This window comes from Bos javanicus, chromosome 6, assembly GCF_032452875.1.
Source record: "Bos javanicus breed banteng chromosome 6, ARS-OSU_banteng_1.0, whole genome shotgun sequence".
Taxonomy (NCBI): domain Eukaryota; kingdom Metazoa; phylum Chordata; class Mammalia; order Artiodactyla; family Bovidae; genus Bos; species Bos javanicus.
Genome location: NC_083873.1, coordinates 89,543,011 through 89,565,924, shown reverse-complemented (window position 1 = coordinate 89,565,924; position 22,914 = coordinate 89,543,011). Strand labels below are relative to the sequence as shown.

General features: G+C 37.7%; 1 protein-coding gene and 1 long non-coding RNA gene across 4 annotated transcripts in view; one reads left to right on the top strand and one right to left on the bottom strand.

Moving 5' to 3' along the window:
- The window catches only part of LOC133249705 (uncharacterized), a 69,900-nt gene that overhangs the window by 39,981 nt on the left and 7,005 nt on the right, over nt 1–22,914 (top strand). The gene's annotated exons all lie outside the window — the stretch shown is intronic.
- On the bottom strand, nt 14,813–22,867 carry EPGN (epithelial mitogen). 2 transcript variants are annotated; one of them, XM_061420474.1, is made up of 5 exons: nt 22,780–22,860; nt 22,153–22,242; nt 19,486–19,606; nt 18,413–18,565; nt 14,813–16,655 (listed from the first exon to the last, which is right to left on the bottom strand). In XM_061420474.1, exons 1-5 carry the CDS (start codon nt 22,820–22,822, stop codon nt 16,601–16,603), a joined length of 462 nt encoding a protein of 153 aa, XP_061276458.1. In that variant the 5' UTR covers nt 22,823–22,860; the 3' UTR covers nt 14,813–16,600. The 2 variants fall into 2 exon arrangements, with proteins under 2 accessions (XP_061276458.1, XP_061276459.1); XM_061420475.1 differs by lacking the exon at nt 22,153–22,242 and having other exon boundaries at nt 22,780–22,867.

Here is a 22,914-nt window from a genome sequence, read left to right as displayed (position 1 = left end):
TTCAAAAGCATCAGTTCTTGACTCGCAGCTTTCCCTATAGTCTAACTAACACATCCATACATGACTACTGGAAAAACCATAGCTTTGACTAGATGGACCTTTGTTGGCAAAGTAATGTCTCTGCTTTTTAATATGTTGTCTAGGTTGGTCATATCTTTTCTCTCAAGGAGCAAGTGTCTTTTAATTTCATGACTGCAGTGGTCGTCTGTAGTGATTTTGGAGCTCAGGAAAATAAAATCTGTCACTGTTTCCATTGTTTCTTCATCTATTTCCCATGGAATGATGGGACCAGATGCCATGATCTTAGTTTTTTGAATGTTGAGTTTTAAGCCAGCTTTTTCACTCTCCTCTTTCACTTAAAGAGGCTCTTTAATTCCTCTTCACTTTCTGCCATAAGGGTAGTGTCATCTGCATATCTGAGGTTATTGATATTTCTCCCAGCAATCTTGATTCAAACTTGTGCTTCAACCAGCCCAGCATTTCGTATGATGTACTCTGCATATAAGTTAAATAAGCAAGGTGACAACACACAGCCTTGATATACTACTCCTTTCCCAATTTGGAACCATTCTGTTGTTCCATGTCCAGTTCTAACTGTTGCTTCTTGATCTCCATACAGATTTCTCAGGAGGCAGGTCAGATGCTCTGGTATTCCCATCTCTTTAAGAATTTCCCACAGTTTGTTATGATCTACACAGTCAAAGGCTTTGGCATAATCAATGAAACAGAAGATAATGTTTTTCTGGAATTCTCTTGCTTTTTCTATGATCCAGTGGATGTTGGCAATCTCATCTCTGGGTCCTCTGCCCTTTCCAAATCCAGCTTGAACATCTGGAAGTTCTCAGTTCATGTACTGTTGAAGCCTGGCTTAGAGAATTTTGAATATTGCTTTACTAGCATGTGAGATGAGTGCAATTGTGTGGTAGTTTGAACATTCTTTGTCATTGCCCTTCTTCAGGATTGGAATGAAAACTGACTTTTTCCAGTTCTGTGGCCAGTGCTGAGTTTTCCATATTTGCTGGTATATTGAGTGCAGCACTTTCACAGCATCATTTTTTAGGATTTGAAATAGCTCAACTGGAATTCCATCACCTCCACTAGCTTTGTTCATAGTGATGCTCCCTAAGGCCCACTTGACTTCACATTCTAGCATGTCTGGCTCTAGGTGAGTCATCACACCATTGTGGTTACCTGGGTCATGAAGATCTTTTTTTGTAAAGTTCTTACTTGCTGGCAAGGGAAGCAAATTAATTGTTACTACATTTTACTACATGCTATATTTCCCTAGGCCTGCAAACAAAAACCACTGAAACATAAATTAATTTTGATCAGGTATGAGGAGTACCTGAAGGTGTGCTCAGAGAAGGCTCCTTAGTCCCTCAGGCAAATGAACTTCAGTCTGCTCAAGACAGCTGTCTATAGACACACATTTTTGCCCAGTCCACCTAGACAGGCCTGAACCCTGATGGTAACGTGTTAGGCTCAAGCTGGGGACCCTAGTATATACCAAGTTTGACTCTTCTTTTTTACTTCCTTTTGTGTAATGTCCCCTTTTGTCTACTAAATGCTTTGATAATTCTTAAATGAATTCTTGCTGCTTGAAGAAGGTCTGCAGTTTGGCAAGATTTATTGCCTAGTATATATTACTGAAGGGAGTCAAACTTGATGCTCAGAAAGAAAAGAAAAAATACAGGAGGGGAATAAGTCACTATGAAAGGAGGAAGAATTGGGATTTTTCACATTAATACTTTAAGTCAATAACACTTGGAAGAAATGATCTTAGAGTGATTATGAATTTTGGAAGGAAAATATAGTCATGAGGTTTTCTGTCCATTTATAGTTTGATTTAAAAAGAATAAACATAATGATAATAAGTCTGTCTGAGAGAACTCAAAAGCATGGTATCATGGGTCCTTGGAAATATGTGTTGGCATTCCTGTTACAATTTAGATGGAGAAATGAAGGTTATCGTAACCCCCACTCCTTAAGGTCCTGATATAAATATTATCAGAATGTTTCAAGTGTCTAAAAATTATAATTAAGTTTTAGGTTGAAATATAAGAGCTATGATCATTTCAGGATATGGTTTTATTTGAATGCTTGTTTTGAAAGTGAGCATTACTTCTAACATAAAGGAACAGTTTCAGCGTAATAGGAATTTTGTGTTTGCTTACACAGAATTTCACCCGAGAAAAGCAACTAGATGAATGCACAAAGCTGTTGAGCTGAGATGAGTAGAGTACACCAAACGCACACTTGCCCAAATCACAAATATATGACAGCTACTTTGGTTCAGGTTTGTGTTAGAAATATTTGCTGTTACAACTTTTTACCCAGTTTCCATAATCCTTCTTCTGTCACTTCCACAAGCAAACCTCAGGTGTTTTTTGAGGTAAAGTATACTACACACTCAACTATTTATGTCTTTTTATTATTTATTTATATATCTTTGATCATTTAGAATGTATAAGACTTTGCTGATTTTGTTACTCTTTCTTATTGAAGTATTTTGACTTACAATATTATTTTGACTTCAGGTGTATAACACAGTGATTTGTTATTTTTACACATTATGAAACGATCCCTATGACAAGTCTACTTACCATTTGTCACCATAAAATATAATTGCAATATCATTAACTAGATTCCCTTTGCTGTACAGTACATCCTCATGACTTATTTATTTTGTAACTGGAGGTTTGTACCTTTTATTCCCCCTTCCCCCATATGTCCACTCCCCCACCCCTCCCTTTTGGGAGCCACTCATTTGTTCTTTGTACCTGTGAGTCTGTTTCTGTTTTGTTATGTGTGTTGGTTTGTTTTAAAGATTCTACATATAAGTGAAATCATAGAGTATTTGCCTTTCTCTGTTTCACTTTAGCATAATATCCTCTAGGTCCATTCATGTTGTCAAAACTGGCAAAATTTAATTCTTTTTTTCTGGTTGATTAATATTCCATTGTGGGGCTTCCCTGGTGGCTCAGTGTAAAGAACCCTCCTGCCAAACAGAGACACAGGTTCAATTTCTGGGTCAGGAAGATCTCCTGGAGAAGGAAATGGCAACCCACTCCAGTATTCTTGCCTGGGAAATCCCACTGACAGAGGAGCCTGTGGGCTACAGTCCGCGGGGTTGTAAAAGAGTCGGACGTGACTTAGGGACTAAACAACAACATTCCACTGTATATATACCACATCTCCTTTATCCGTGATTATTTAGGTTACTTCCAGATCTTGGCTCTTATATTTACATAATATTGCAGTGAACCTTGGAGTTCATGTTTGATTTCCAGTTAGAGTTTTCATTTTCTTTGGATAAATACCCAGAAATGGAATTGCTGGATCATATGGTAGTTCTACTTTAAAAATTTGAGGAATCTCTATGCTGCTTTCAATAGTGGCTGCACCAGTTTACCTTCCCATTAACTGTGTACAAGGGTACCATTTTCTCTGTTTCTTCACTAACACTTGTTATTTGTTTTCTTTTTGATAATAGCTATTCTGATGGGTGTGAGGTGATATCTCATTGTGGCTTTTATTTGCTTTTCCCTGAAGATTAATGATGTTGAACATTTTTTCATCTGCCTGTGTGGTCATCTGTGTGTCTTCTTTGGGAAAATGCCTGTTTAGGTCTTTTGCTCATTTTTAATCTAATTTTTTTCCTATTGAGATCTGTGCATTCTTTATGTATATATTAGATATCAGCCCCTTAGCAGGCATATCATTTGCAAATATCATATCATTTGCAATATTCAGCAGATTGCCTTTTCACTTTATTGATGGTTTCCTTCTCTGTACAAAAGTCTTTTAGTTTGATGTAGTCCCATTTGTTTATTTTTTCTTTTGTTGCCTTGCCTGAAGAGACAGATCCCAATAAATAAGTACACAAATAAGGGAATACTGCCAAGACTGATGTCAAAAAGTATGCTGCCTTCACTTTCTTCTAGGAATTTTATGGTTTGGGGGGCCTTACATTTAAGCCTTTAATTCATTTTTATTTTATTTTTGCTTATGGTGTAAGAAAAATAGTTTCATTCTTTTCCAGGTAATGGTCTAGTTTTCCCAACAGTGTTTATTGAAGAGACTGTCTTTCCCCTACAGTGTATTCTTGCCTCCTTTATCATAGATTAACTGACCATATAAATGTGGGTTTATTTCTGGGTGTTCTATTCTCTTCCATTTGATCTATATGTCTGTTTTTGTGCCAGCAATATCTATTTTGATTACTATAGCTTTACAGTATAGTCTGAAACCAGAGAATGTGATACTTCCAGTCTTGTTCTTCTTTCTCAAGAATGATTTGGCTATTTGGGGTCTTTCGTAGTTTATACAAATTTTAGGATTATTTGTTCTGTGAAAAATTCCATGAATATTCTGATAAGGAATGTATTGAATTTGTGAATTGCTTTGGGTAGTATGGACATTTTAACAATAATTTTTCAGTCAGTGAGCAAAGGATATCTTTCTATTTGTTTTTATCTTAATCTTTTCCTTATAGTTTTCAGAGTGCAAGTCTTTCAGCTCCTTGATATTTTGTTCTTTTTGAAGTAATTGTAAATTGGATTATTTTCCTAACTTCTCTTTCTTATAGTTTGTTATTAATGTATAGAAATTAAACAAATGTCTTCAGATTAATTCTGCATCTTTTTGTAAATTTTGTAAAGTTGTAAATGTTGCAACTTTAATGAATTCATTTATTAGTCAAAATTGTTTATTGGTGGAGTTTTTAGGTTATTCTATATAATATCACACCATCTGCAAAGAGTCACAGTATTACTTCTTTGCTTCCATTTCAGATGGCTTTCTTTTTCTTCTCTGATTGCTATGGTTAGGACTTCCAGTATCATGTGAGTAAAAGTGGTGAGAGTGGGCATACTTCACTTGTTCCTGATCTCAGAGGAAAAGCTTTCAGCATTTCACCACTGAGTATGAGTTAGCTGGGGGCTTGTCATATGCAGTTTTTATTATGTTTAGGTTTGTACCCTCCAAACCCACTTTGTTGAGAATTTTTATCACATATATAGATGTTGACTTTCATCAGATGCTTTTTCTGCATCTGAAAATGATCATTTAAATAAAATGTGCTTTAGCTTTCACTTTTGTTAAAGTGCTGTTTTACAATAATTAATATGCAGGTATTGCATCATCCTTGCATCCCTGGAATAAATTCTACTTGATCATGGTGTATGATCCTTTTTATATATTGCTAAATTTAGTTTGCTAATATTCTGTTGAGAATTTTTTAATCTATGTTCATCAGGGCTATTGGCCTGTAATTTTCTTTTTCTTTTTATAGTGTCATTGTCTGATTTTCTTATTGGGATAATGCTGGTCTCATAGATTAATTTGGAAACACTTCCTCTAGTGTTTTGGAATAGTTGTAGAGGGATAGGTATTAACTCTTCTTTAAATACATGTTGGAATGTTCCTGTGAATCCATATGGTCCTAGATTTTTGTTTGTTGAGAGATTTTGGTTACTGATTAGAAATTGGTCTGTTCATATTTTCTCTTTCTTCCTTAATCTTTGAAAATTGTTTGTTTCTAGGAATCTAATTATTTCTTCTAGGGTGTCCAGTTTGTAGTTGTATAATTGTTTGTAGTAGTCTCTTGTGACTGTTTGTATTTCTGTAGTATATGATGTGGAGAAGGCGATGGCACCCCACTCCAGTACTCTTGCCTGGAAAATCCCATGGACGGAGGAGCCTGGTAGGCTGCAGTCCATGGGGTCGCTAAGAGTCGGACACGACTGAGTGACTTTGCTTTTACTTTTCACTCATGCATTGGAGACGGATATAGCAACCCACTCCAGTGTTCTTGCCTGGAGAATCCCAGGGACGGGGGAGCCTGGTGGGCTGCCATCTATGGGGTCGCACAGAGTCGGACACAACTGAAGTGACTTAGCAGCAGCAGCAGCAGCAGTATATGATGTAACTTCTCTTTCATTTTTCATTTATTTGTTTAGGATCTTTATTTTCTGGATGAATCTGGCTAAAAGTTTATCAATTTTGTTTACTTTTCAAAAAATAGTCCTTAATTACAATTATCTTTTCTATTGTTTTTTTGGTCTCTATTTCTGTTATTTTTCACTTTAATCTTTATTATCTCATTCCTTTTGCTAACTTTAGGCTTTGCTTTTTCTTTTCTGTCTTCTTCCTTTAGATGTAATGTTACATTGCTTGCTTGAGATTTTTCCTGTTTCTTGAGTTAACCTGTATTACTATGCTATTGCCTCATAATTGACTTTGCTGCACTGATAGAGTGCCTGATGAACTATTGAATGAGGTTCATGACATTGTACAGGAGACAGGGATCAAGACCATTCCAATAGAAAAGAAATGCAAAAAAGCAAAATGGCTGTCTGGGGAGGCCTTACAAATAGCTGTGAAAAGAAGAGAAGTGAAAAGCAAAGGAGAAAAGGAAAGATATAAACATCTGAATGGAGAGTTCCAAAGAATAGCAAGAAGAGATAAGAAAGCCTTCTTCAGCGATCAATGCAAAGAAATAGAGGAAAACAACAGAATGGGAAAGACTAGGGATCTCTTTAGGAAAATCAGAGATACCAAGGGAACATTTCATGCAAAGATGAGCTCGATAAAGGACAGAAATGGTATGGACCTAACAGAAGCAGAAGATATTAAGAAGAAATGGCAAGAATACACAGAAGAACTGTACAAAAAAGATCTTCATGACCCAGATAATCATGATGGTGTGATCACTGACCTAGAGCCAGACATCCTGGAATGTGAAGTCAAGTGGGCCTTAGAAAGCATCACTATGAACAAAGCTAGTGGAGGTGATAGAATTCCAGTTGAGTTATTCCAAATCCTGAAAGATGATGCTGTGAAAGTGCTGCACTCAATATGCCAGCAAATTTGGAACACTCAGCAGTGGCCACAGGACTGGAAAAGGTCAGTTTTCATTCCAATCCCAAAGAAAGGCAATGCCAAAGAATGCTCAAACTATTGCACAATTGCACTCATCTCACACGCTAGTAAAGTAATGCTCAAAATTCTCCAAGCCAGGCTTCAGTAATATGTGAACCGTGAACTTCCTGATGTTCAAGCTGGTTTTAGAAAAGGCAGAGGAACCAGAGATCAAATTGCCAATATCCGCTGGATCATGGAAAAAGCAAGAGAGTTCCAGAAAAACATCTATTTCTGCTTTCTTGACTATGCCAAAGCCTTTGACTGTGTGGATCACAATAAACTGTGGAAAATTCTGAAAGAGATGGGAATACCAGACCACCTGACCTGCCTCTTGAGAAACCTGTATGCAGATGAGGCAGCAACAGTTAGAACTGGACATGGAACAACAGACTGGTTCCAAATTGGAAAATGAGTTCGTCAAATTGTCACCCCGTTTATTTAACTTATATGCAGAGTACATAATGAGAAACGCTGGACTGGAAGAAACACAAACTGGAATCAAGATTGCCGGGAGAAATATCCATAACCTCAGATATGCAGATGACACCACCCTTATGGCAGAAAGTGAAGAGGAACTCAAAAGCCTCTTGATGAAAGTGAAAGTGAAGAGTGAAAAAGTTGGCTTAAAGCTCAACATTCAGAAAATGAAGATCATGGCATCCGGTCCCACCACTTCATGGGAAATAGATGGGGAAACAGTGGAAACAGTGTCAGACTTTATTTTTCTGGGCTCCAAAATCACTACAGATGGTGACTGCAGCCATGAAATTAAAAGACGCTTACTCCTTGGAAGGAAAGTTATGACCAACCTAGATAGCATATTCAAAAGCAGAGACATTACTTTGCCAACAAAGGTTCATCTGGTCAAGGCTATGGTTTTTCCTGTGGTCATGTATGGATGTGAGAGTTGGACTGTGAAGAAGGCTGAGCGCCGAAGAATTGATGCTTTTGAACTGTGGTGTTGGAGAAGACTCTTTTTTTTTTTTTTTTTAATTTTATTTTATTTTTAAACTTTAGTCCCTTGGACTGCAAGGAGATCCAACCAGTCCATTCTAAAGGAGATCAGCCCTTGGATTTCTATGGAAGGAATGATGCTGAAGCTGAAACTCCAGTACTTTGGCCACCTTATGTGAAGTGTTGACTCATTGGAAAAGACTCTGATGCTGGGAGGGATTGGGGGCAGGAGGAGAAGGGGACGACAGAGGATGAGATGGCTGGATGGCATCATTGACTCGATGGACGTGAGTCTGAGTGAACTCCGGGAATTGGTGATGGACAGGCAGGCCTAGTGTGCTGTGATTCATGGGGTCGCAAAGAGTCGGACACGACTGAGCGACTGATCTGATCTGATAGATTCTGGAAAGTTGTGTTTCCATTTTCATTTGTATCAGGGTATTTTTTAAATTTCTTATTTGCTTTCTTTATTGACTCATTGGTTTTTTAGTAGCATGTAGTTTAATATCCATGTGTCTGTGTTTTTCTAGTTTCTTTTTGTAATTGATTTCTAGTTTCATACTGTTTTGATTAGAAAAAAGCTTGACATGATATTACTCTTGAATTTATTTAGATTTGTGTTGTGGACTAATATGTGACCTATCCTGGAGAATGTTCTATGTACACTTGAAAAAATGTCTTCTGCAGTTTGAGGATGCAATGTTTTGTATATATTGGTGGATCTATCCATTGATTTTAAGTGGGGTGTTAAAGTCCCTACTATCACTGTATTACTGTTGATTTTCCCTTTATATCTGTTAATATTGGCTTTATGTATTTAGATACCTCTATGTTGGATGCATACTTATTTACAAATGCTGTATCTTCTTAAATTGATCCTTTTATGATTATGTAATGCCCTTATTTGTCTTTTGTTGCAGTTTTTTTGACTTTATTTTATCACATATAAGAGTGTTACTCTCAGCTTTGTTTTAATTTGCATGGAATATCTTTTTCCATCCCTTTACTTACAGTCTGTGTGTGTTTATAGATCTGGAGTGAGTCTCTTACAGGGAGCATAATATAGATAGGTCTTGTCTTTTTATACATTCAGCTACTTTAAGTTTTTTGATTGGAGAATTTAGTACATTTACATTCAAAGTGATCATTAATAGGTATGCTCTTATTGCCATGGTGTTAATTGCTTTTGGATGTTGTATAGTTTTTCCCTGTTCTTTTCTTCTTCTCTTTGTCTCTTCCCTTGTGGTTTGATGATTTTCTTTAGTGTTTCGTTTTTTTAATGTCACACAGTTTTCAAGTATTATACCCCTAGCTTTAGTTTTCGCATATGACCCGTGGTTTTTATTGCTTAATTCTGCAATGTGATAACTTTTTTAGGAAGGCATATACAGAAGTTTCAAATGTTTAATAATTATAAGTAAAATTTACTGAATGGGTACTATGTTCTAAATATTTTACCTAGTTAGCTATCTAAGTTAACTTAATCCTAAAATGACCTTATGGGTTAGGTATAATTATTATTATCCCCATTTATAATGGATGCAATTGAGATTTAGAGGGGTTAAATAATTTACTCTCTATCACAGAACTAGTAAACAGCTGGGACTCAGAACCCAGCCCTGTGAGATTTCTGATCACAACTGGAACTTAGCCAAAAACAAAAACCATTATAATACAAGGCAGAATGTAAGCACTATTTGAGAGGTTAAACAAAATAATAATCAAGGAACTCAAAGGAAGGGAAAGATGATATTTGCAAATAATGTAATTCTTCAAAGAGATGGCAGGATTTGAAAAAAAAATTTTTGCGTGAAATCTTGACCAACAGAGATGAAGGAGGTAATACATGTGGAGGGAATAGCTGACAACCTAACATACAGATAGAAATTGTGAGATCTCTTCAGAGAGCAAAGGGCAACTGGTGGCTGCAGCTGATGGTCTGAGTTGGGAGCCCCAGGGAAGATAGGTAAGAAAGAGACCACCAGAGCCTCCCTGTGGAGGGCCTCACACTACTAGGAGGGGAGCCTTTGTTAAACATGGCACACAATGGGGAGTCAGTTTAGTTTTTGATCAGGAAGTTAACATAAATAGGGCTGAACAATGAGAAAACAAATCTGACAAAGATTGTAGCAGAGAGTGACTGAGGGTGTGGGCAGGGCAGGGGATCTGAGTCATTGGAGGCCACCCCTGACAGCTTCCAGGTTCTTTCACGGCTTGAGTGTTTTGCAGTACAACAAGGCCCTCTACAGGTTACCCAGATGACTAGATTCAGAGGAATTTAGATGAGGCAGGATCTTAAAATTAATCCAGTCAAACCATCCTGGCACACTTTAAGATCCATCAGTTCAGTTCAGTCGCTCAGTCATGTCCGATTCTTTGCGACCCTCTGAATCGCAGCACACCAGGCCTCCCTGTCCATCACCAACTCCCAGAGTTCACTCAGACTCATGTCCATCGAGTCAGTGATGCCATCCAGCCATCTCATCCTCTGCCGTCCCCTTCTCCTCCTGCCCCCAATCCCTCCCAGCATCAGAGTCTTTTCCAATGAGTCAACTCTTCACATGAGATGGCCAAAGTACTGGAGTTTCAGCTTTAGCATCATTCCCTCCAAAGAAATCCCAGGGCTGATCTTCTTCAGAATGGACTGGTTGGATCTCCTTGCAGTCCAAGGGGCTCTCAAGAGTCTTCTCCAACACCACAGTTCAAAAGCATCAACTCTTCAGTGCTCAGCTTTCTTCACAGTCCAACTCTCACATCCATACATGACCACAGGAAAAACCATAGCCTTGACCAGACGAACCTTTGTTGGCAAAGTAATGTCTCTGCTTTTGAATATGCTATCTAGGTTGGTCATAACTTTCCTTCCAAGGAGTAAGCGTCTTTTAATTTCATGGCTGCAATCACCATCTGCAGTGATTTTGGAGCCCCAAAAAATAAAGTCTGACACTGTTTCCACTGTTTCCCCATCTATTTGCCATGAAGTGATGGGACCGGATGCCATGATCTTCATTTTCTGAAAGTTGAGCTTTAAGCCAACTTTTTCACTCTCCTCTTTCACTTTCATCAAGAGGCTCTTTAGTTCCTCTTCACTTTCTGCCATAAGGGTGGTGTCATCTGCATATCAGGTTATTGACATTTCTCCCGGCAATCTTGATTCCAGCTTGTGATTCTTCCAGTCCAGCGTTTCTTATTATGTACTCTGCATAGAAGTTAAATAAGCAGGGTGACAATATACAGCCTTGACGTACTCCTTTTCCTATTTGGAACCAGTCTGTTGTTCCATGTCTAGTTCTAACTGTTGCTTCCTGATCTGCATACAGGTTTCTCAAGAGGCAGGTCAGGTGGTCTGGTATTCCCATCTCTTTCAGAATTTTCCATAGTTTATTGTGATCCACACAGTCTTAAGATCCATAGGAACCCTGAATGAGAAGACAAAAACTGGCTGGGTGTCCAGGGCACACTCCTGATCAAAGCTATGTTAAGAATATAGGGTCAGAATTGTGTATCTCCTATTATATATCCTGTATCTATGAGATCTCCTTTAACTCCTATTATATATACTGTATCTCCTTTTTTTCTAGAAGCTAGATTTCTATAGTAAAACATCTTGATTTCTAAATGTGGGCTGGATTTAAAACAGATGCCTTGAAAGACAAAGGAAATATATCTGTGGACGGGATCTGCCTTATAGGCTGCACATTTTCAACATACAACTTTCAACCAGGGAGGGAATGTGGAGGTCATCTCTAAACAATATCTTTTTCACTTAACAGACAAAGATAGCCAGTCCAAATGGCCCAGCAAAGTTAGAGAATCACACAGCCAGACTAGATCACAGGTCCTTTAACAATCCATTCATTGCAGATTTTTTTTTTTTTTTTTAATGTTGCTTCCAATTTTTGACCCAAGCTGGACCACTACCATTGACTGTTTTTCTCTGAAGAATATATGGCACTAGGGTAGGATTGGGGGTGTTGTGGTGGGAAGGAGGTTGTTGAGATTTTCCCAGAGATGTGAAAACCACTCGCTCCTCATCTCATTACCAAACTGAACCACGATGCCCCTGTTAGGATGTTAGTGCCAAAGAACCCTTGTCCACAGGCTGGGATCAAGTGTTCTCAAGTGACCAACTCATTCCCTACATCCTGTGGATAAACCAGGGTTCATTTACAGTCTAAAGTCTCTTCTCAGACTGTACATTCAGTAGGCACTTGAAGCTTGTTCTGGCCCCACCCTAAGGATGCTATTCATATTTTAATAATCTGCAGATGACACCAGGAAATTTTTGTGGTCGATTCATGACAAGGTCGTTATTTTATATATTTTAAAGAAAATAACTTTTCATTTACTTGCAAATCTCTTGGGTATATATTCAAACTCATAAGGAAAAAAAGAAAGAAAATCAACCCCCAACACTAATGTTTTTCATAAAATGTTGGGAACAATTTTCATATAGGTTTAAATAAGGGACTTTGGCATTAGATCTATCTAGATCTGTCTAGACTCTGCCACTGAAAGGCTATGTGACCTTGAAAAGAATGATTTGCCTTCTATAAGCCTTAATTGCACATAGGTGTGGGTTAATTAAAATAAAGCTAATAATGCTTTTCAAACATTTTAAATGCTCATAGATGGTAGCTATATTACACTATTACTTCAGTTTCCTTTGAGAAGAGACTCAATATTGAATCAATAGTTTTGTATAGTTAAAAAAATCTAGATATGCCATGTTTTTCCAGAAAGATGTGAAGCCTAACTAACATTCTGTTAAAGAAAACTGCTAGTTTGATACCTGCTAGACTGTGGTATTAACAGAATTTTAATCTAAGTTACTTATGCTCCAATATTATCTGAGACATAAAAATTACAAAGAAAGCCCATGAAGTATAGGCATAAGACCTGATTAAACAATTCAGTTATTCTTGTTACTGTATAATCATATTCTTCATCTTTATGAGATACTTCTCTGGAAGCTGTGGGTATTGGCCACAATCTGTAAAAGCCCTCATGTTTTGTTTTGGCGGAGGAGTAAAATGTAGTGATGGATCACATTTTTTCACATGGTTATTCTCAAGAAGTCTATACTTTGAAATCTCAAGAAATAGCTACTTAGGCCTTGTACTCTGAGTTGTACATTCATTGAACATTTAACAGAAATTTGGAGCTGAATCTGGAAGATATGCTTCTGAATGTGCTACTGAATAGGGCTGTGCCAAAAGTTTGGACAGAAATGTGGACTCACCCAGATTAGCAGTCCCAAACTCACAAATTAAATTTCAACACTTCCAGTTCATCTTGGCAAATGCTAGTATCCTGATGTCAGACAGTAATGATGTAAGCCAGAAAGAGTGGTGTTTTGCAATAGAGAGATTCTGGTAACCCTTCCCATGAGTGTGGGTTGTAGGATATCAATATTTATATCATATCACAGCATGTGTTACAGTTTGCAAGGCAGAGAAATTAGATGGTTTACTCATGGTCTTCTGTGGAGAAGTGTCCTTCTGTTCAACATCAAAAGCTTAAATTGCTCATGTTTCATTGTTATTTCCTTAAGACATTCTTTTTTCAATTGCATATAATAAATGGACATTTTCTTGATGTCAGCAAAATGGGACGTTTCAAAATTAAAGGGTTGTATTGTGCCAGGAAACACTAAAAGACAAACTGTATTATCATTTCATCTACTTCCAATATAATTATAGGAAAAAAATAACTCGGGGAAAGCAGTTATAATTCCTTTTTTGTAAATTTACTCTCTCAAGCATGACTGAAATTATAGTGTTTGCTCCTACTGCCGTGCTTCCAAGGGCTAATTAATGAAGCGCTCATGAATACTGATGACTTAGGAATGTGTTCTCAAGAACTGAAGGGCAGACACAGGAAGGAGACAAAATGGGAAATGAAAGAAACTGATGAACTCCGTTGACTGGTTTGATTTAGTCAAAGATGCCAGAAATACGTTCTCATTTCTTTCTTAAATGACCCACCACACCTAATAGCTGAAAATGTAGTTCTGATACCAGATCTTCACCGGTAGGCTTCTGTTCAGGGAGGGTCTTATTTCATATAGGAAAAAACAGAAAATGAAAGATTTGCAGAACATCTTATACATGTTCCTACTGAAGACCTGCTTACAAATGTAAATTTTGCCATAAGAATACCAGGGATTTCTTCCTGGAAAATGAACTCTAGGAGTTATATGAGCACAAGATTCCTTTGTATGACAGATCATAAACAGATGGCTTCTCAGGAGCCACACTCTAAATTTCCATATTTTCTCACTGGGTGGATTTTATGATGTTAATGCATACCCATCCAGAGGTGAAAAAAAATGAACCTCTGTTGGTTTTCTGCTTTGATCTACTTTTTGGTTTGGCATTTGGGGAATTTTATTCAGTTAAGTATACATTTTAGAAATACTTATAGACAGCAAATATTTGTAACTCTTTAGTTTATCACCTTTCCAGAGACTTTAGTCTTACTTCCTCTTTCTTTTCATCAGGAGGCAGTCCTTAATTAAGCTTTATTGTTTCTTCCTGGACTCTCCCCAGCTTTTTAACAGCTATTTGAAATGCTCAGGAAGAGGAGTCATTGGGAGGAACCTTTACCTCCCTACTCCTTGGGATGATGTAACCTTTGCATACTTTGTGAGATCATGCAGAAAGTGCTGATGTGCAATTCATCTGCATTAAATTCCTTCAGAAGGAAAAACAAACTGAGCAAGTGAAATGCCTTCTACTCAAAGGAAAACAGAAGGTAGTTTTATTTAGAAGTGAATGAAAAGTCACAACCTGATGCAAGAGAAGCCATTGCTAGTAGGCTTCCATTGTAAGAAAGTTCACCTTTGACTCCTTTTTTAACCCATGCTATGATCAAAATACTTTGCTTATCTATTCCACAATAGAAAAAAATAAAAAAAGTCCATAGTCTTAGATTGAATCTAAAAGAAACGTGGTAGATACTATTCTTTAATTTCATGTTTCACTTCCTTTAAGAACAAATTCTTAAATTATTATTTTAACAACCAAACACTACAATATACACCGAAGATAATATCCAGTGGTGTGTTTCAGAGTGAGGGGTGAGACTGGGGACAGACATGGAGTTGAGAATAATCACACTTGCAACACAGATGTGTAAATTTTTCTCCCTTCTCTCAATATCAAATTTTAGTGCTAGAAAGGCTTTGTGGAAAATGACATGAAAGTCCAAAGAAATTAAGGGGGCTAGGATTATTTGAATTAGGTGGAAGAATAATGATTAAACAGGTAGGACCATAATTCTCAAAATGTTATTTCTACCAATGTTCCATTTTCTCCACATACAAATCTTCTATCAGGTATTCAGGAATGGTAAAGAAAGTTTCCACATGCTCTTGGTTGATGAAAATGTCTGGTTCTTCAGTTTCTATTTCAGAGTCAATTGTAGAACTGTATTCATTAGTAGAATTTTAGAATGTCAGTCCAAATAGTCACCAGGTAATTCCACTAACAATAGGAGAAAGTGATGAACATAAGCATTTGAGGACTAGTGAGTCGAGCACAAAATTTTATAATCCATGCAGAAACAAAAATGTTTTGCCTATTCAAGACTCAATATCCAGATAAGTTTTCAGTCATCAGAAACTCTTTAGCTTATTCCATATTTCAAAGTTTTGCCACAAGCTTGGGATGATTTATGTTTGCCTTGGACGTTCCGTTTTCTTTTCTCTAGCTTAGACTTCAGTCACATGTTTGGGTCACCGGAAGTGCCATAACACTAATCTCATCTGAGTAGTTGACATCACATTCTTTTAGACACCATGAAAGCAGCATGTTTCAGATTTGGTCCATAGAGCTGTGGTCCAAAATCCTGGTAACAAGCATAGTGAAGAACCCAAGCATGGCCTTGCTTAGGCTGACTGTGTTGTAGGAAAGCGGACCCCTTCCAGGGCCCTAAACTGGGCTCTTGTCTAACACTCAGAAATGAAGTGTCCGAGGAGACACATGTGCTGACAAAGCAAGAGATTTTATTGGGAAAGGGCGCCCAGGTGGAGAGCAGGAGGGTAAGGGAACCCAGGAGAACTGCTCTGTCACATGGCTTGCAGTTTGGGTTTTATGGTGATGGGATTAGTTTCCGGGTAGTCTTTAGCCAATCATTCTGACTCAGAGTCCTTCCTGGTGGTGCAAGCCTTGTTCAGCCAAGATGGATGCCAGAGAGAAGGATTCTGGGAGGTGGATGGACAGCTGGTGTTTCCTTTTGACCTTTCCCGAACTCTTCTGGTTGGTGGAGGCTTATTAGTTCCCTGTTCCTTACCAGGACCTTCTGTCGTAAAACAGCTCATGCAAATGGTTACTGTGGTGCCTGGCCAGGGTGGGAGGTTTCAATCAGTGTGCTTCCCCTAACAACTGCATAGTTGATAATTATTGTCATGAGAATTCACATCTGACATAGTCAGAAGCATACAACTCAGTATCCCATAGGGAGAACAAAAACCACACAGAAGCAGCAAACCCAGAGTAGGGCTGTGAACTTGACTTCTGTCACTGTAGCTTGTTCCCTTGGCTCCCATGGTGCTTTAACGATGACAGAGTCTAAGCACCAACGTTGAAATTTATTCTCTCATTTCACCACGATCCCAACTTTCTAGTCAGCCTGGAAAGTTTTGTTGTTTCTCTTGAAGATTTCAGTTTGGGGCCCACTGATTTACACCAATGCCTCATGAAAATTTCTTACAAAGGCTTCACAGTGGTCTTCCTCCGGAACAGATATTGTAAGGTGATTTCAATTTTAGATACCTAAAACAGAGCATTGGTTTCCATATGAATTTGACTGCTGTTTGTATAGCTTACTGAGAATTATATAAATGCTCTGGTATAACAGTTGCTCTTGGTGTCCCACCTATACCCGCTTTGCCATCCCCATCCCTCAGCAGCTGTGGGTATTAATAAGGCTCATGTGCTTTGTGCTGTGCTACATTGCTCAGTCATGTCTGACTCTCTGTGACCCTATGAACTGTAGCCCACCAGGCTCCTCTGTCCATGGGGATTCTCCAGGCAAGAATACTAGAGTGGGTTGCCATGTCCTCCTCCAGGAGACCTTCCCAAGCCAGGGATTGAACCCAGGTCTCCTGAATTGCAGGCAGATTCTTTACTGACTGAGCCACCAGGGAAGCCCAAGAATTCTGGAGTGGGTAGCCTATCCCTTCTCCAGGGGATCTTCCCGACCCAGGAATTGAACCAGGGTCTTCTGCATTGCAGACAGATTCTTTACCAGCTGAGCTTCCAGGGAAGCCCATAATAAGGCTCACAGCACCATCCTTCTCTAGAGGACTGTCCTCAGCCAAGAGAGGATTTTGCCTGAAGATTTCTGGGAGATTCCAAGGCCCTGTCCCTTACCCCACCAGGAGCATTCTGACATCCACACCTGATGACTCAGTACTAAAACCAAGCTCCCTCACCTCCTTAGGTTGGGTCAGAGATGCCATTCATGTTCTAGGTCTCCCTGTGGAATCAGGCTGAGGATAGGTTTCAGCTAAAGCTACATCTTTGCTTCCTTTCCACTCTGCTCTAGCTTTCCTACTTCGTTACAAGTTTCAGCTTTGAGTAGTCCCTTGACCAATCACTCACTCAAGAATCTCTTTCATAGTTCTTCTTCTAGGGAACTTGACCTCAGGCAGTTGTCTTATTTACACTAAAAGGTCTTACTTCCTTTTCTTTGTTTTTCCTTTCTTGATCTCTTATGCAGCTGATTTAACAGATTTTGTATTAATCGATCCACAATTGATATAACAAATTTTACTCTCTCTAAGGTGCAGTTATTAAGAAAATATTTTTTTATGTTGTATAATAACTTTTGGTCATTTTAAAAATGACAACTTAGTTAACAGAGTACAGCAAAAGAAATGTATTTTTACTTTTCTTTAATGTATGTCATGTATTTTTTGACTTTTCCTTATATGTGGATTTTAGGTAAAATTACCAGTGTGGAAAGGCCAGAAATAATAATTAATAATTAATACATGAGTAATTTATACTTAGTGGATCAAATTTGTCTTCTTTAGCTTTTAGCAGTAGGCAGTATCTCCTGCATGTACCCTCAGTTGATGTCTGGGAAGAAAATGGCCCAAGTTTGTTACACACTTTCATTAATTTCATACTTATATTTGATGTGTCCATTCGACAGATATTTACTGAGCACGTACGGTGTCCCAAACACGGTATTCAGCACTCCATATAGTTTTGCACAGGACACAGTTAATCTTCACCCTTGTGGACTGACTGTCCTACTCATTTACAACTTGATGTAGACAGACAGAGATGAGGATGAAGGGAAATTGTAAATTGGAGCTATCCTATTGCAACTGCAGGTAAATCTACCTCTTGTCTAGGCTTATGGGAAGAGGCACCAAAACAAATATGCAGGAACTTGCCAGATTTACAGCCATATTTTCACTAGACAATTATATATGTCAATGCTTGGTACCTTGTAGGGGCTCAGTAAATGTTTGTCAAATGAATGAGTACGTAGTGACTTCATAATTTTTTTTTCTTACCTCTTTCTTATGTAGCAGTAAAAAATAACAAGAAAACCACTTAATAGTAATCCAACGCCAATCCCAATTGCGATGTATTTTTCATAAGAATCCGCAGCATATGAAGTTAAGGTCAAATGCTCACACCTTTCTCCAGTATAACCAGTAAAACACCTTTAAAAAAAAGAAAAAATGTATAATGTTAAAACTCATGATGATGGAAACACATATGACTAATTTCAAAAAATGAAAACAATTAAATAAAAATGATTTAAATTAAAGAGGCACATACCAAATGAAAGTTGATCTATTAAAGAAGAAGAAGCCATGCATTTGATTAAAACCCCGTATTAATGCAGCTTCCCTCATTGGTAGGAGAGAAAGGTAGGACACCTCCATGAGTTGATGTAGAAAACTGTTAACCTACTCTTTCATAAGAGGATGCTGAGTAAATCAATGGTCATAAACAGTATCTCAGTTGATCTAGAACTTTATATTCCTGAAATATTTTTGCCATAGTTTCATTTCATCCTATAATCAACTCATAAAAATCTTAGAAACGTCTTTGCATGTTATTGACTGGTCTCTCAGATGGTAACGAATCTGCCTGCAGTGTAGGAGACCCAGGTTCAATCCTGGTCAGGAAGATTCCCTGGAGAAGGAAATGGCAACTCACTCCAGTATTCTTGCCCAGAGACTCTCATGGACAGAGGAGCCTGGTGGGCTATACTCTATGGGGTTGCAAAAAGTTGGACACGACTGAGCAACTAACATTTTCACTTTTCAAAATTTGTTTTGAATTCAGTAGTTTTGAGGTGTGGCATGAGCTTCTGCATTTCTAACAAGCTCCCAGGTTACACAGATGCTGCTAATCTAGGAACCATACTTTTAAGCAGTGAGAATTAGGTAGGTTAGAAAAAGACTCCTTAGATATTCAAATACAAAGAGAATTGGTGAATCATGTTCAGAGCATGTACCTTTTTTACTGGGTGAGATAGAGGTGTATATAAAGGTACCATGTGAAACACCATGTTAGAGGAGGCATACATTCTCCTTCTCCCATCTCTAGGACTTGGGAAGTTCTTTGCAATTACCTGCAGATGGCTTTCTCCAACTCATGGTGGAATGCACAGACACCATTGATGCAGTAACTGTGGTGGTCTTCCAGGCAAGGATGTGAGAACTTCAAGGCTATGGGTCCTTCTGTGTAGTCAGCTAGAAAAAGGAGATACTATATTAACAGATGAAGTGGGTCACGCTTTCATAGTAGATTCGTAACACATATACAAAAAGGCCTTTCATTTTAAGAATATTCTTTGAGTGCTCTGCCACTTGAACTATTGATTCATTCCTTTGGCAGGTTATATATACAAAAGTTAGGTTAATATTATCTAGACATATTAATAAATTAGGTGGTGGAGGTGGACTGATTATCATTCTGTTCTTTAGAAATTTCATTATAAGATATAGATACAAGTCTGCCAAAAGGTGGCAGCATTGATACTAGTCAGTATGGTGTCTTAAACAAGGCTTCCCAAATGTATCCTGGATGCTAATAAATATAGAAACTTTCATATACCTGAGAAGTAAGCACTTAGGGAGATGTGGATATGTGCTTGTGAGATAATGAATTTGATTTCTCTTCACTCCCCAGAGGAGTGAGATGAGAATCTGCCCTTGCTCATCTGTGGACCTTAAGTAGCTAATGGAAAGAAATTGTTTTCCATAACTGATTTCAGAAGAGGTATTGTTATGACCCGTATATGAAGCCAGAAATAATTTATGGCTCAGGCTTAACACAGCTAAGACAATACCTTTGGATGTTAATTAGAAATTTTACTCAAGAGGCATTATGAGACTGTAGGAAAAGCCATGGAGTTGGAATTAGAAAACCTGGGTTTTGATTTCTAGCTCTTAGATTCTTCAGATGACCACACTTGGTCAAACTTTTGTGGTCAAGTGTCCAAAAGCCTTTTTATGGGAAACTTCCCTTTGGGAAGCTGTACTGCAGCAAAATACATATATTTCAGAATGGTTATCTTTCATTCCTTGATGTATTAAAGACATATACCTATGCTGTTCTTGAGGTTTATGCAGTGGGAATGACATTTGGGTAAAACAGCATAATTTTAGTGTAGTTTAATATTTGATTCTTAAATTCTTCTCAAGCAGAATTAGTGGCATTTTATTTTTGTCATTGTTGTGAATAAACATCATATGTCCTCAACGCATAGCTTCATTTTGGTTGAGATCGCACATTACCTTAAAATTCATATTCATTTTGTTAAATGTAGCATAGTAAATCTAATTTCTCACCTTGATCATTAAGGCAGTGAGAACTTCCCATTATAAACTGTACTAGGTTCTTCCTACTTCAAGATTAACTCAGTTCAATTAACCAAGCCTGAATCAGGATTTACTAGAAAATGTGAGAACTGAAAGAAGACATTTTTAAAAAGAGAGTAGACTAGAGACTCATCTTCCCCCTAAGGACAAGAATATTAATTATAACTTCACAAAAATTTTCCTGAGGTACTAGATTCAGATTTTTTAGATTAAACAATAAGCAGGAAACGAGAATTCCCCAATCAAGAACACAAAGGAAAACTACTGAAGTGATACATTCAATCCCTTTTCTTTCCAATATTATTGCCTGTAACTTGGCGACTACTGATTTGCAGTTCACTATTAGGGAAGAAAAACGGTGGTGATGGGCAAACTGTCCGACACTGAGAGGGAACTGTACTTCTTTAATTTCAACAGTATTATCTTCCAACAAGGATGCTTTCTCTTTGTTTAAAGGCTTGGAGACATGAAGAATTTGGCTAAAAGTTATTCTAAAAGCCGCATATTTTGTTTTTCAAATTAATACATGCTCCAAAATTCAAATGGGTAAAATATTTTAAGGAAGTTTTTAAAATATAAAATTATTGGTGAAATAAAGAATACTTAAATATTACTATCTTTCATGTTCACAAACAAAGTATTTGACTTCATCTTCTTTTATTTGCTGGGCTCTGAGAGCAAGACATGGTGTTTCTTTTGTTGTAAATCACAAAGCCCACCTTCCCATCAGGGAGTGATATTTGATTTGCCTGAGAATCACAGCCACCTGATACACAGGTCTTGGCAGATAACAAGCTTCCTAAATTCACCTCTAAGAGTTCAAAGAGTTTGGAAACATGCTGATGCTCAGCAATGGCCAGAAACTATTTTAATAACAATAATAAAATATGTCATCACCATCAACAACAAAAATTGGGTACAAGTGGTTGGGAAATACAGCGTACACTAAAATAACAAAAAACCCCAAAGACAAACAAGAAAAAAGACGTTTCCGAAGATTAGAGAAAGTGGATTAAGGCTTCATCTGCTTGCCAGAAATTTTGGCTGCAAAAGCTCATAATCACAGATCAAAATATTGTTACTCATCGAGAATGTAAAAATGGGGACAAATTGCCTTTAGACATGCCTGGGTTGTTGGGAACTCAGCAGGAATCAGGCAGAAAGTGTGGCAGGTTTCACATCCAAGACTGTAACTGAAGACAACTTTCTCTCATCTGCTCCACTTCCTCCTTTTAAAAAGATGATTCTTTGCGACATATTTACCTGCCACTTCCATTTCACAATGTCCCCATAAAAGATTGTCTAATAATAAGATATATGTTTAAAAATTTCCAATGTTGCTTTTATCACAATCTAAATTTCGCTAAAACATTAAAAAAAAGTCACTTGAAATACAAAAGTGTGAAGAAAAATACCTTCTGTTTTGTTAACTGTCCAGTTACTCTGCTGGGTTGTGATTGGGGGGCTTATAGTGCTGGCTGCCTCTCCAGTCAGTGCTGTCATTGCTGTGTGAAGGAGGGGAAAGGCATCTTTAGCAGGCTAGCCTCCTTCAACGTACAAGCAACAGATCAAAAGTTATTCTGTCTATTCCCACATCTGTTCTATTTTTAATTCATCTACATTTGAGATCCATAACCTACTAAGGGCAGTTTTCTGACAGTTTCTCATGTATATCAATTCCATTCACTACATTACAGCTAGAGAAAATAGAAACCCACTAATTGTTAAGAGAACATGAATACATTTATAAACTCACTCAATCAAAAGGATACTCTCATATCATAGTTAAAATGTCTCAACTGCTCTTCAGTTGTATAGAACAAACAATACAGAGATCTCAGAAAAAAGGTATCAAAATATATTAAGAGAGGAATGTGTCAAAAGATTACATAAGAAACTAAATGAATCCACGGATTCCTTGCTTGGATCTTTGTCATAAAGAACAATTGCTAAAAGCCAACTTCTCACTCACACAGAGAAAGCAAATCCTGTTCACATTTTACAATGACACAACATTAACACAATAAAAAGAAATGACCTACCATTGATCAAGAGATAGACTGATATTGGAACCCCGAAATCCATTTCCTGCACTTGTTAATAGTATCTTGCTCTTATCCTTCTAGACCGATGGGTGGAAGGTTTTTATTGAGCTCTCTCAGAGGCTTTCTTGCATT

Coding starts and splice junctions, on each gene's coding strand:
- EPGN (XM_061420474.1), bottom strand. CDS start 22,822: ATGGATTTCGGGGTTCCAATATCAGTCTATCTCTTGATCAATG. Junction 22,243..22,779: donor AGTCTATCTCTTGATCAATG/GTAGGTCATTTC, acceptor TCCTTCACACAG/CAATGACAGCACTGACTGGA. Junction 19,607..22,152: donor GACAGTTAACAAAACAGAAG/GTATTTTTCTTC, acceptor TCCTTTTTCTAG/CTGACTACACAGAAGGACCC.